Source organism: Ammospiza nelsoni, chromosome 5 (assembly GCF_027579445.1).
Source record: "Ammospiza nelsoni isolate bAmmNel1 chromosome 5, bAmmNel1.pri, whole genome shotgun sequence".
NCBI lineage: Eukaryota > Metazoa > Chordata > Aves > Passeriformes > Passerellidae > Ammospiza > Ammospiza nelsoni.
The window spans coordinates 14,716,940-14,728,916 of NC_080637.1; the positions used below are offsets into that span (position 1 = coordinate 14,716,940).

At 42.8% G+C, this 11,977-nt stretch overlaps 1 protein-coding gene across 3 annotated transcripts; it reads left to right on the forward strand.

Moving 5' to 3' along the window:
• Positions 1–1,471: 1,471 nt before the first annotated feature.
• On the forward strand, positions 1,472–10,856 carry CBLL1 (Cbl proto-oncogene like 1). 3 transcript variants are annotated; one of them, XM_059473161.1, is made up of 6 exons: positions 1,472–1,493; positions 4,042–4,209; positions 4,551–4,651; positions 4,898–4,981; positions 5,780–5,853; positions 6,373–10,856. In XM_059473161.1, exons 1-6 carry the CDS (start codon positions 1,481–1,483, stop codon positions 7,412–7,414), a joined length of 1,482 nt encoding a protein of 493 aa, XP_059329144.1. In that variant the 5' UTR covers positions 1,472–1,480; the 3' UTR covers positions 7,415–10,856. The 3 variants fall into 3 exon arrangements, with proteins under 3 accessions (XP_059329144.1, XP_059329146.1, XP_059329147.1); XM_059473163.1 differs by having other exon boundaries at positions 4,554–4,651; XM_059473164.1 differs by lacking the exon at positions 1,472–1,493 and adding an exon at positions 1,941–2,012.
• The last annotated feature ends 1,121 nt before the right edge of the window (positions 10,857–11,977 follow it).

An 11,977-nucleotide genomic window follows, 5' to 3' on the forward strand; every position in this document is an offset into this window, starting at 1 on the left:
AAACAGGACATCTGATCTGGGATTGTGTTAAAATATGATAAAATGCACTTATTCTTGGCTCGTGTATTTCTTCCAGGCATGGTTGTTCTTAATTTAACAGGCACAAAATATTAAACATTTTCTGAAAAACAGCATTTCTCTCAAAGCCTACAGTGGCACAGAAGAGTAAGATGAAGTATGCAGAATGCATTCAAATGCCTTTCTCAGTGGTTATGTGCTTAATTTTCTATGTATCCATCAAAATTAAGGATACCAAAATAATGGATTTTGCAATGAAGCTAAAATTCTCTACAGTTTTGTACTAATTAAAATATCTTTACGTAGTGTAACTAGATGTGCTTAATTTTTTCCAGTAGGAAGAAGTGGTATTTTTGTATGCATTTTGAGTATTACTGTTCTGTCTTTGCATGTCAGATATCAAATTTGGAGATGTATTTTAAGTTTTTTTACACTTCTAAAAAGCTGCATTTGAAAAGTAATTGTACCCATTAACTATAAAATAAAGTTGTGCATACTGAAAACGTGCTCCTTGTGTCTGTATGTTTGGGGGTTACTTCTTTAAGTTTTGGGTTTTTTAAGTCTTCTCTTTGTGAATTCCTATTATGGGGAGAGAAAGCATATTTATGAAGGGATCAGTGTCACTCTTCCCTTGGGTCTGTTCTTAGGATCAACAAAGACAAAAGGGAAAACCTGTTCCCTCTGCCTTGTGCGGGTAACACAAGAAATGCTAGACTTTAATGGCAGCCTTTAAATGTTAAGGCTATAAAGATAATGAGAGACATTGTTTGTAGGGGCAAAAGATCCCAACCCGGGAGGCTTTTAGTGAGACAATCACCCTTGTGAAGCACATGGAGTAGAGTTACCCTTACTTCAGGGTTGTGGAAGGACTGCTCGAGGCCATTTGCTACTTAAAACCTATGACTTCGTTGTACTTTTATTTCTTTCCTTTCTTCAGTGCTTTTCTTCAGCATCGCACTGAATTACACATTCCCGTGTAATTACAAAATGCTAAATTTAACATTTAAGTCCTCTCCTGAGCTAGTGAACTCTGTAGCTGTGAAGCTTCTGGAGATTCACTGTTCCATCACTTGTACAGGGTGTCTGCAATGTGCCATTTCCATGCCACAACTTGAGGCTGACCAGCAGCAGCCGAGAGCGCGATGCCGCTCGCACCTTCCCAGTGCCTGAGGCCCGCACGGCACAGGGGGCGGCCGGGCCCTCCGCGGCTCCCGAACGAAGAGACCCGCTCATGTTGTCACTCCAGCCTTCCCCCCAAACCCAGGGGGCCGCCTCCCAGTCCCAACGAGCCGCGGCTCCGCACGCCGGGGCTGCCGCGTTCCCGCCCGGCCCGGCCCGGCCCGGCCCGGCCCGGAGCGCTCTCCCTGGGCCCGGCCAGCGCGGCCCCGCCGCCCGCGCCCCGCCCGCGCCACCGCCGCTTCCGGCCGCGCCCTTCCGCTCCCACAGCGCCCCGCGCCGCATCATGGACCACAATGGTGAGCAGGGGGAGGCCGGGGGCCCGTCCGTGCCCGGCCCGCCGGGCCCGCGCCCGCCGCCGGCCGGGGAGCGGCCAAGCGGGGCCGGCGGGCGCGGGGCGGCGCAGGGGCGGCGGCGACGGGCCCGGGCCGGCCCCCGGGAGCGCCGGCGGGGCTCGGGCGCGCCGCGGGGCCTGCTCCCTGCCCGGGCAGGCGCGGCGGCCCCGGGGCCACCTTGGGCCCGGCGGCGCCCGGCGCTGCCCCCGCCCCGAGGGCGCTCGGCCGGGCTGAGGGGCCGCTGCCGGCGGCACGGCCCGGCCCGGCCCGGGCGGAGCGGCGGGCGCTGGTGGTACGGCCGGGCCGGGTGCCGGGCCCGCAGCACCGGATGCGGCCGTGACGTGCCGGAGGTGGGGCAGAGACGCTCGTTTGCCCGCGGCGTTTCCCGGCATCGGTGCCCGTAGTGTGTTTCCCATGTTTGTTTGGGGCTCAGAGGAAACTTGCTCGTGTGCTTAAATTCGGTGGTTTGAGTGCCGTTTGCCGGTGAGCGCGCTGGCGTAGCTGGGGTCCTTTGCTGGTTCATGCGCTGGCGTAGTGCAGTGAATAAATGAATGGACGTGGGCTTTGTGCTACGGTGGTTTTGGAGGTTTTTTCCTTTCCCCTACAAAAGATTGTGTTATGACTCTGTCTGTATAAAGTATTTGGGCTGTATTTTTGAATTTTAATAAAGATTGAAATGCACAAATGAAACTTAAGTTGATGAAGGTGACATTTCAGTAGGTTGCATCACCTCTAATTAGAACTTCTTTAGGTAGTCTCAACAAGTTTGGTATGTTTGTCGTAGTTTTTTCTGGACATAATCCCGCATATTATGCTCCTGCACAGTGGAATTTATTATCCTTCCATGAAGCATGAGTGACTAATAAACTTCCTAGTTTGGGTTAGTTAAGCAGCTAACTTATGTAAATATTCCTGGATTGAAAGGATATAAGGAGGAAAAGTGGCAGAACCTATTTGGCAGTTCAATGGATTAACTAATAAATAGGTTTTTGATTTTTAAAATTCTTTTTAGTTATCCCTGTTTGCAGATGGACTGAGTTGCTGCAGAGACTGTTTGTGGTTTATAATGCTGTGGTTTTGTGTATTCTGGTAGAAAACAGAATTTCCCAACATGTGGAAAACAAGTGGCTTTACCTCTGATGCTTGGTCAAGCACTCCCTGGGGATGCCTGATGACATAGCTGAGTGTTTGCAGGTTCTGGACAGCTGAAAGAAATAACAAATGATCAGAAGTGACAACCAGCTTTATTGGTTTTGCCTTCTTGTATATTGCCTTTTAGAATGAAACTGTCAAGCATAGTTCTAAGAGGAGTTTGATCTATCTTAGGAAACTGAGGGCTTTTGATTTGGAGGTACAGGACTGTCAGGGCACAGTACCACTTTGAAACTGACACATTTCCTAGCTTTGCTGGTAGCTGCTGAAAAAATGAAAGCTATCCCGCTTTTTCTTGGTTTTCCTTCTACTTGTTGCATTGTGTGTGGTGGTTACAGGCTTTGAGAGGCAGCAGTTGGTGAGGCATTGTGCAGAATTACACTGATGGACCCTAATTTCAGCATCCTGCACTGCAGTCCTTTGGGGCCTCTGCAGTCATTCCAGGGCTGTGGAACTGCAGGGCTGGAGCTGCTCGGGGCTCACCCCTTCCAGACTGAGCGTGCCCTGCTTTGAAACACCTGTGGCATTTTCACTTAAATCCCAGTGAACTGGCAAGATTTGTGAGGGATGTAACTTCATTTTTGTATTAATGAGATGGTGTGAGGTGGTTTCAGATAAACTCGCTGGAGGTTGAGGGAGTTCTGTCTCCTCATTGGTGTTGCTTGTTGCATTGCCTGGTCTGTGCTGTCTCTTGGAGCCTGTACCTGCTGATGCATGTGTCAGGATATTTCTTGCTTTGTTCATCCTGGTACTTAGATGTAAATCTGGTTAAGGAGAATTTTGTATATAGCCAGGAACAGTAATTCTCAGTTTAGGAAGGATGCAACAACATATTCCTAAGTACCAGTATTTTTGTGATACTTTATTATAAACTTCTAAGTGATATGTCAAGATGTTGAGTTAATATATGAACAGTTAATATGAATATATGAGTAGTTTCCTTCCTACTTTAATAAACAATATACATAAATTGTAAAAATTATATTTTCACATAAGAAATTCTGTGTAATCAAGGTTGTACAAAGAATTGACTCTCCAGTGCTCTTCACACTGTGAGAAGAGCTATAAGGTTAATGTTGCTGTTGTGGAGAAAAGTGTAACTAGCTAGGTTATTTTAATAGCTTTATTTTTAAACTAGATTTCCTAAATTTGTTGCTGTTCACAGTACAGTTTTTTGACATGACTTCTGGAATAAATTGTAAAGATAGCTATTTGTAGTGATTAGATTTTGATATGTTGTAGGAATCTTAAGCAAGCTTTAAAAATAATTTTTCTTAAAACATTTCTATTAATATTTAGCCTCTTCAGAGACAATTAGATAACTGAAAAAATCTATACTTTTTAAAATTTTCTTTCACAGACAATGATTTGCAAGGAACAAATAGTTCAGGATCATTGGGTGGTCTTGATGTCCGTAGAAGAATCCCTATAAAGCTTATTTCAAAGCAGACCAATAAAGCCAAACCTGCGCCCCGAACTCCAAGAAATATGAACAGGATGCCTGCGAAGACACAAGCTGGTGATGAAGGTAAATTCATGTAAATTCCCTGTAGTAGGGAAGTGTATTATTCCACAGCATTGTTTAAAACTTTACTCAGAGACAAGAGTCCAGGGTGCTGTCCAAACACAAAACAAATTTCAAATCTCCAAGTACTGCTGCACTGTAGGGCTTCAGTAGTGCCCATTTCCAAAACAGGCTGTCTTACTACTTTGCCTGTACCTTTCTGTAGAATGGGCTCAGCAGATTGAAGTGCTGTGGCATTTTTGATGATTTCAGTAAAAGTGACCCATGCTCTTAACAGCAGCTGCTGTCAGTTATGAAAGTGTTGTGGTTGGCTCGTGTCTTTCTTCTCTTTCTCCTTTCCACAGAAGAATTTGATTATAACAAGGAGGAGCGATATGAATGTAAAGGAGGTGAAATGTTTGGCAACCAAAGGAGATTTCCTGGACCCATTTTTTGGGATTATAAGGTAAAGTAATGAATCTTTGCCTGTGTTTCATACCAAGTTGTAGATAGTCCTGGTAGATACTTTGTTAATTAAAAGTTTTTCAGTTATTTTTGGTCTAACTAAAATTACATCCTCTGCTTTCTCCTGTTTGTGGCGTTCTTGCTTCCTTTTCAACTAATTCAGAAATAATGGGTGTGTTGATAATAATTGAAATGAGAAGCTTTAGTGATGTTGGGGTTTTTCTCACCTCCTTCTCTGTCCTACCAGATAAACTTGCTGGGGGAGAAGGATGATACACCAGTCCATTTCTGTGATAAGTGTGGATTGCCCATCAAAATGTATGGACGCATGGTGAGTGAAATTACCAGGGGAAGATGCAGCCATGGTTTCCCTTTAGATAAAATGAGGTTTTACTTGAGGCTTCTAGAGATCACTGATTTCAACAGGCATCTGAATAAACAGCAGAATAGTACCAGGATGGAGCTGGAGGCCTTCATTGCTCAGGTGTTTTTGTTCCATCTGTCTGACTGATTTTTCTTTACCCCCAGATTCAATAAAGTAAACCTGAAAATGTTAAACAAAAAACAGAACACCATCACAAAGAAAAAACCTTCAGTTTCTGGGGTGTTGACCTTACACTACTTTGGTTTGAAAATAAGCTTTTTATCTCAGTTGAAGACTTGAAGTGAAGTTAGAAAACACTGTTCACTTTTATGTACCTTTAAAAATCCCTGAGATTAATTTAGATTTGTAAGTATGATGTAACAGGCTTCAGCATGTGACTTAATGACAGTTAATGCTTTTAAAACTTTTCTTCCTTGCCAGCAAGACAAGTGTAATCAGATTGCATGTGCAGCTTCTGGAAAGTTCAGTGTTGGTAGTAGTGCAAGACTCAAACTTCTGCCAGTGTTTCTTACCAACACTTAACTCCCAACAACACTACCCCAAAAAAACCCCAAACTCAGCATAAACTGTTCTAGAAGGTTTCTGTGCAAAGATGCTGTAAATTGTTAACCACTGCTATGCTTCTTCACCTCATAGGTAACTTAGTTACTTTATTATAAGCTGTGTACTGGAGGGAGGAACTGTATTCTGCAGAATGACATAGATATTTATACACAATGTTTTAACAGAAATGTTTTATTTTAGATACCTTGCAAGCATGTTTTCTGCTATGACTGTGCTATACTGCATGAGAAAAAGGGAGACAAGATGTGTCCAGGGTAAGTTATCTCAAGGTTTGTTATTAAAGAAAATGTAAGAAAGTAACTTAAATATCTTATTTCAGATACTCTATTAAACATGACTCTTATTTATGTACATTTAGCAGAGGCAGTAGAGTACTCTGAACTTTCTTGTTCCTATTCCATATTTTGGGATTGTAAGAGATCAGTGTTTACTTTGTTGGTTTTGGGTAGGTAACCTGTTATTGCTGTAATTTGAAAAGGAATTAATGGCAGTTTGATTTACTGTGAAAATGATCCATGTTATGTTTTAATGCACAGAAAAATTTGTTTGAGAGATGCTACTTAAAAATTTTACTTCATAACATTTTTATGTTCTTTCAATAGTTACATTTCAATATTTATAAACTAGGTAAGCTTCAAAATCATTGAAAAGTTTCTTTCATTGCTACAGTGGGGCAAAATTGTCAGTTGTAATTTGGCTAATTACATTAGCAAGGAAGAATGCATGTTGAGCTCCCTGTGATGATAATAAATCGATATTCTCTTTTAATGTAGCTGTAACGAACCTGTGCAGCGAATCGAGCAGTGCGTCCGAGGGTCTCTCTTCATGTGCAGCATTGTTCAAGGATGCAAGAGAACTTACCTGTCACAGAGGGACTTACAAGCTCACATCAACCACCGCCACATGAGAGCTGGCAAGCCCGTTACCCGTCCTGCCATCGAGCCCGTGCACCCTCCCATCGCCCCGCCGCCGGCCGAGATTCCCGAGCGCTTCATAATGCCCCCCGAGAAGCACCACATGAGCCACATTCCGCCCAAGCAGCACATCATGATGCCGCCTCCTCCTCTGCAGCACGTGCCGCACGAGCACTACAACCAGCCCCACGAGGACATCCGTGCTCCTCCCGCAGAGATGTCCATGGCCCCGCCGCCGCCCCGCCCCGTCAGCCAGGACACCTTCCGCATCTCCACGAGGAAACACAGCAACCTCATCACTGTCCCCATCCAGGATGATTCCAACTCGGGCGCTCGAGAGCCGCCCCCGCCGGCGCCCGCGCCTGCTCACCACCACCCCGAGTACCAGGGCCAGCCGGTGGTGTCGCACCCTCATCACATCATGCCTCCCCAGCAGCACTACGCGCCGCCCCCGCCGCCGCCGCCGCCCATCAGCCACCCGCTGCAGCACCCTCCGCAGGCGGCGGGCACGCCCCACATGGTGTACAGCCAGGCCCCGCCGCCCCCCATGACCTCGGCCCCGCCGCCCATCACCCCGCCGCCCGGACACATCATTGCCCAGATGCCGCCCTACATGAACCACCCTCCCCCGGGACCTCCCCCTCCGCAGCACGGCGGCCCGCCTGTCAATGTCAGTGCTCCCCCTCCCCATCACTATAACCCCAACTCTTTGCCGCAGTTCAGCGAAGATCAAGGAACTCTTAGTCCCCCTTTCACACAGCCTGGGGGAATGAGTCCAGGGATATGGCCAGCTCCAAGGGGGCCGCCTCCACCTCCGAGGATGCAAGGGCCTCCCGCTCAGGGCCCCCTTCCTGGACCACATCACCCTGATCAAGCCAGATACAGACCCTATTACCAATGATACAAGCAACTGTATGAATAGAGAATGCCATGAAGAGGATAAAACTAAATACAGAAGCCTTTTAATTAATTGTTTTGGGGTTATTTTGTTGTGGTTTTTTTAAGAATACTGTCCTTTTGACTGTAAAACATTTTGAGGTTTGAATCTTAAATGATTTTTAAGCCTTGGCCGTAGGACTCTTAACTTCAAATACTCTGTAGTGCTAAAATAAGTGGCTTAGTAGACCACAGTTGCATTTTAACAGAACTCCTGTTGCTAGTGTGGCTAAATTGTCCTAAGATGATCACTTGTAATATTATTTCCTGGAGAAGATGAACACGTGTTGTACCATTCTGAATATTGTTTTTGTTAAACCCAGTGTTTTTGTTAACCTGTGTACAATAATTAAATTGAAATATGGTTGTAAATGTGGTGAGTTTTTATATGAAGTTAACATACACATAGTTCTGGGACACCATTTCAACATGTATACCTTCCAAGCAGCAGTGTAGTGAAATATTAAAGGAACTTTAATATTTCTCCTACTGCCATTTACCTTTACTCATGAGGATTTCAGGCTGCAATGAATTCTTGGCACTAGAAATCAGGCATGCAGAATTCTGCATTTACCACATTTCAGCTTTTCCATTTTTTTCTTTATGCATCAAAATGAATCTATCAAAGATAGAGCTTTGGGCATGACATGAAACCATGTTTTGTGGTTTTTTTTGTTTGAGTTTTTGGAGTTTGTTTTAAAGCTAGTTTTGATTCAGAAGGTTCTGTTTACATGTAAGCTGCTCAGTGGAGCTGAATTCAAACTCCTGTGTTTACCTATGGCTGTGTTTGTGTGGAAGTGGCTGTGAACTGGCTTGCCATGTCCATGAAAAGCAGCTTCTTTTAGGCAGGGAAGTCACACTTGCCTCTCTCACTTTATATAATGTGTACAGTAGGAGAACTTCCTGTTTGGATAATATGAGAAAAGTGGTTTGAAATCCCATGTGTAGAAATAAAAAGGTACACATTATTTATCTGCTTTGATTTTGTGATACGGGTTTAGTTGATCAGTCAGTCATTAGGTGTTTTACTTTTCTCAAAAACTAGCAATATGAGCAGGCTTTTAGTTCTGTTTTTGTCCAAAATTTTTGTTTTATGAGAATACATTTAAAGAGAAGCATAATATAAAATGTGAAAGTTCCTTCTTAGTGCAGCTGGTAGCAGAAGCAGACACTAACAAGACAGTACTGTCTGTTGGTTGGAGTGTTTATCTTTCCATTTCTTGTAAGTATTTGCACTGAACCATTGTTTTTCCAAATGCCACATTTCTGGCAGTGGTGCTTTTAGATTAAGTCCTTTGGGATTTTTTTAAAGTTTGTAGTTTCCTACTGTTCTCAAATAATCTGAGCCATCTTAAAGCCTCAGTGTTACTTTTTATTTTGTAAAAATTATTTTCCAGAATCAAAAGTGTTAAATTTATGAAAGAGCTGTGACAGTGCAACATTCCAAATTTTGTATTTTTATGTCTAAACTTCATATTTTTAATTGATAGAGCAAGGGCTCTTTAGATTTAGTCTGTTCTTGACTGCCATTGATATCCTTGTGACCACAGCCAAATCTTTTAGACTGCCTTTCAAGTAAAAACTTCTTTAGAGACAGGAACAAATAAATTCTGGGGTATGCAAATGGCCAGTAAGTGCCAACTGCTTGAAAATCTGCTTAGCTGTAACATACTTCTTTCTAAGAGAGAGTTATTTGGTTTGGTTGCTCTGAAAACAAAGTAATTTTAAATAAAATACCGTGGTGAAGCAAAAGAGGCTGATTGTGATAGTGTGCTATGAAATGGGCTGGTTGAAAATTTAATGTTCCTATGCATATGAAGGCAAAATTGACTCTGCCAGCATTCTTTTCTTTCAGTAACTAACAAACACATGAGGAATTTTGAGGACCCCTTCTGTCACTGTGAGGTTGCCTGGGAGGAAGCACTTTTGTGTTACAGCACGTGACTTCATCTGAGGAAAGCTGCATGTCTGATCCTTGTCCTTTGGCTCTGCCCAGCCGAGCTGAGGCCCAGCAGCACAGCTGTGTCACAGGGGCTCAGGGCTCCAGCTGCCTGTGCTGGGACACACAGCACAGTGAGGGCTGTGCTCCACTTCAGCCTGCGCTGGGTTTGGGAAAATCAGGCATTCTGGAATGAGCCACTGCCCACGGTCACAGGTGCTCAGGAGATGAGGCCGCTCTTTCCACCCTGCTGGGCTTTTGGAGTAAGTCAGGCTGCAAGCTTCTGTTACATGTTCACCCATCTCTTAACCCACATGAACAGTTAAAGATATTTCTGTGTCCAAAGCTATTCCTGAAGTGACTGTTAAAGTGTTTTCCTGAAAATGCTGAGGCAGATTGATTAAGGGAAAACAGCAGTTTTTGCTCTATCAAGAAGCACAGAATATGAATGTATCTCTGTCATTGTCACTGTAGACAGTGGGTGAGAATTTTTTTCCTCTGTATTTGAAACAAAGGTGACATAAGTCATAGGGACAATGATGTATTACCCAAAAAGTCAGTGGGATCCCTTGAGCTGGTTAATGACCATGGACCAAAAGTCTGTGTTAGAGAACTTAGCTGAAAAGTCATCCTATGTAGGCAGGTCTTGGACTTGAGTCAAATTTCTATGTCGTCTTGTAAGAGGAAGACTTAAATATATTTTTTTAATTATTAAATCTGGATATAAATCTATTACCTAGGTAACTAAGGGCACTGTTGATGTTTCCATATTTACAAAGTTTAAAAATGCTTCCTCTGCTTGAACCCCTATGTTAACTGTCTTTTCAATTTATTTATGGGTTTTGTGTATGTATGTTTTAAGGTGTTTTTTTCCCTTGATTTGTTGGTTGGGTTGGTCATTTTACTGAGAGGTTACAGAATTCATGTGTTGTATTTATTTGTGTAATTGACAGAGTTAGGAATGGTGAGATGTTCTTTCTTTGGATTCCTTCTTACTGTAAAGGCAAACATTTGAATTTAATTAATTATGTTTATTTTGAATAAATCTACTTGTCTGTGGCAGTGATCTCCTTCCCGAAGCATTGCCAAGCAGATCTCAGGTTTTAAAGAGAACTCTTGGAATTTAAGTTTGTCAGCCCTAGCAGGTTCCTCTAACAATGTAACATAAGTAATGAAAAAGAGTTTGAGGTGGTTTGTGTTCACCATGGAAAGAATGAAAGGACACCAGCAGATGGCCTGAAAACACCCGTGCTTTAGATTCTTGTCTCCTTACACTTTCTCCTTGATCCTATCTCTAACTTTGCTTCAAGGGTTGCCTGCAGCCATGCATACTTTATAACCAGAGACCATTGTGTGAACTGTACTTTCTGTTTGTGGTGGGTTTTTTTAATGCTGTTAACTTAAAGACTGGTTACCTACATGTGATAAGTCATATTTTTCTTCCAAAAAGAAGAATTAAAACTGTGAATTATTTTTTTAAATCTGATCCAAGAGAATTATGTGGATCAAGTCTCAACACACCCCTCTCTTCTTAAATTGTTTTCTGCTCCGTAAAACTTGTGTCTGAATTCGAGTTGTTTCTGTGTGCATTGCTGGGCTGCTGACAAAAGCAGGCCCAGGTTCACAGCAGGTCCTGTCAAACCTGGGGAGCTGGAGGAGCACTGTGCATTGGAGCTGCAATGGAATATTCAATGTAAAGGAAATAAGTGAACTTTTTGTGTGTATGACACAGAGTCCAGTACAGCAGAGAAATGTGCAAGGTTTGGATTAATTTTCATCCTGATTACATTTCTAAAGTAAATATCAGTATTATACAAGTTGTATTTCCCTTTGTATTTATGGTGTTAAAACAATTCTTAGCAATTCATAAATCATCTTGATACAGTAATTGTCCCTTCACAGTTTTGAGCTTTTGCTCTGTGTTCAGATGTGTTATACTCACACTAGTGATTCACACTGACCAGTTTGCAGGCTGAACTGGCTGAATTTCTTTGGGCAATGTGAATGAAAATAATTATGTTTAAATCCCCTTTTAGTCTTGACTTAGCCATGAGACAGCAACTTTAGAAACTTTCCCTACTCTAAATGGGATCTCTATTCTCTTGAGTATGAGGCATTAATTTGTTGGTGTTTTTTCTTCTTTTTTTAAAATTTATTTTCAGTGTAGACTCAGTTCATGAGTGCAAGAGATTAAAGTATTTAAAAGTGCAGCATACATCCAGAAATGTGTGGATGGAATAGCAGCAGGAAGCTGGTAAATTAGCTCAGTCATGATGAAACTTTAGTGAGCAATTTTGATAATACAATTGAAGTGATTCCTGAGTGCCAGTAAGGCTCATTGTAACACACTTCTGGTAATGGGAAGAGTGCTAATGTCTGTGGGCAGGCAGGAATGTTTCCCTTTTTGTGCAGTAATGTTTCACAAAAGAACTTCAGCATAACTGCTTAGGGAAAAAAAACCCAAATGAGTAACTAAATAGAAGTAAGTATGTGTCAGTCATCAAGGGTTTTCTTCAGTTTTGTTTGTGAAAGTCAATGCTTGAACACCCCTCCAAGATAATTTATGGTGAATTATTTCCTCCACTAAAT

Bases quoted from the DNA above. Each gene is read 5' to 3' on its own strand.
- CBLL1 (XM_059473161.1), top strand. The intron at 4,210-4,550 runs GTAAATTCATGT...TCCTTTCCACAG, and splicing joins GACACAAGCTGGTGATGAAG to AAGAATTTGATTATAACAAG. The intron at 4,982-5,779 runs GTGAGTGAAATT...GTTTTATTTTAG, and splicing joins TCAAAATGTATGGACGCATG to ATACCTTGCAAGCATGTTTT.